This window comes from Sinocyclocheilus grahami, unplaced genomic scaffold, assembly GCF_001515645.1.
Source record: "Sinocyclocheilus grahami isolate Dianchi unplaced genomic scaffold, SAMN03320097.WGS_v1.1 scaffold5918.1, whole genome shotgun sequence".
NCBI lineage: Eukaryota > Metazoa > Chordata > Actinopteri > Cypriniformes > Cyprinidae > Sinocyclocheilus > Sinocyclocheilus grahami.
In genome coordinates, this window is record NW_015510482.1 from 898 (window position 1) to 1,699 (window position 802).

Here is an 802-nt window from a genome sequence, read left to right on the forward strand (position 1 = left end):
GAAGATCATGTGACACTGAAGACTGGAGGAATGATGCTGAAAATACAGCTGCACATCACAGAAATACATTACAGCTTAACACATATTCACACAGAAAACAGCTGTTTTAAATTCTAATAATATTTCAAAATTTTTACTGTATTTCTGATCAAATAAATGCAGCTTTGATGAGCAGGACAGGCTTCTTTCAGAAACATACTGATCACAAACTTTTTGGCAGTGTATTTTGTGTGTGATGTTTGCGTAGTTATCCTGCATTTAGAAAAAACATAGAAACAACTGAAATCACATGAACACTAAAACATTTTTAGCACGAAAGCTTTTGATTGGAAAGCGTTTGTGCTCAGATTAGGTTGATGTGTGTGTCATGTGGTCAGTGAATGAGAGCCAGTGTTAACAGCCCTGCGTCTCTCAGCAGAGCAACAGGTGTGGCACCTGAACGCAGCTGAGATGTCCGTACTGAGCCGCCACATGCACCGCCGTGTTCCCGTTCTGATCCGCCTCGTCCAGAGAAATGGCCTGTTCCTGCATGAACTGCAGCAGCCACAGCAGCACCCGCTCCTGTAACACACACGTGATCGATGAGTGAGTGAGTGAGTGTGAGAGTGAGTGAGTGAGTGAGTGAGTGAGTGAGTGAGTGAGTGAGTGAGTGAGTGAGTGAGTGAGTGAGTGAGTGAGTGAGTGAGTGAGTGAGTGAGTGAGTGAGTGAGTGAGTGAGTGAGTGAGTGAGTGAGTGAGTGAGTGAGTGAGTGAGTGAGTGAGAGTGAGAGTGTGTGTGTGTGTGTGTGTGTGTGAGTGAGTG

At 44.9% G+C, this 802-nt stretch overlaps 1 protein-coding gene across 1 annotated transcript in view; it reads right to left on the bottom strand.

The window, feature by feature from the left end:
- Positions 1–218: 218 nt before the first annotated feature.
- The window catches only part of LOC107577394 (synphilin-1-like), a 10,604-nt gene continuing 10,020 nt past the window's right edge, over positions 219–802 (bottom strand). The window contains exon 7 of the mRNA XM_016263477.1: positions 219–561. Coding sequence (XP_016118963.1) covers positions 412–561 — 150 coding nt within the window. The 3' untranslated portion in view covers positions 219–411. The remainder of the gene's footprint in view (positions 562–802) is intronic.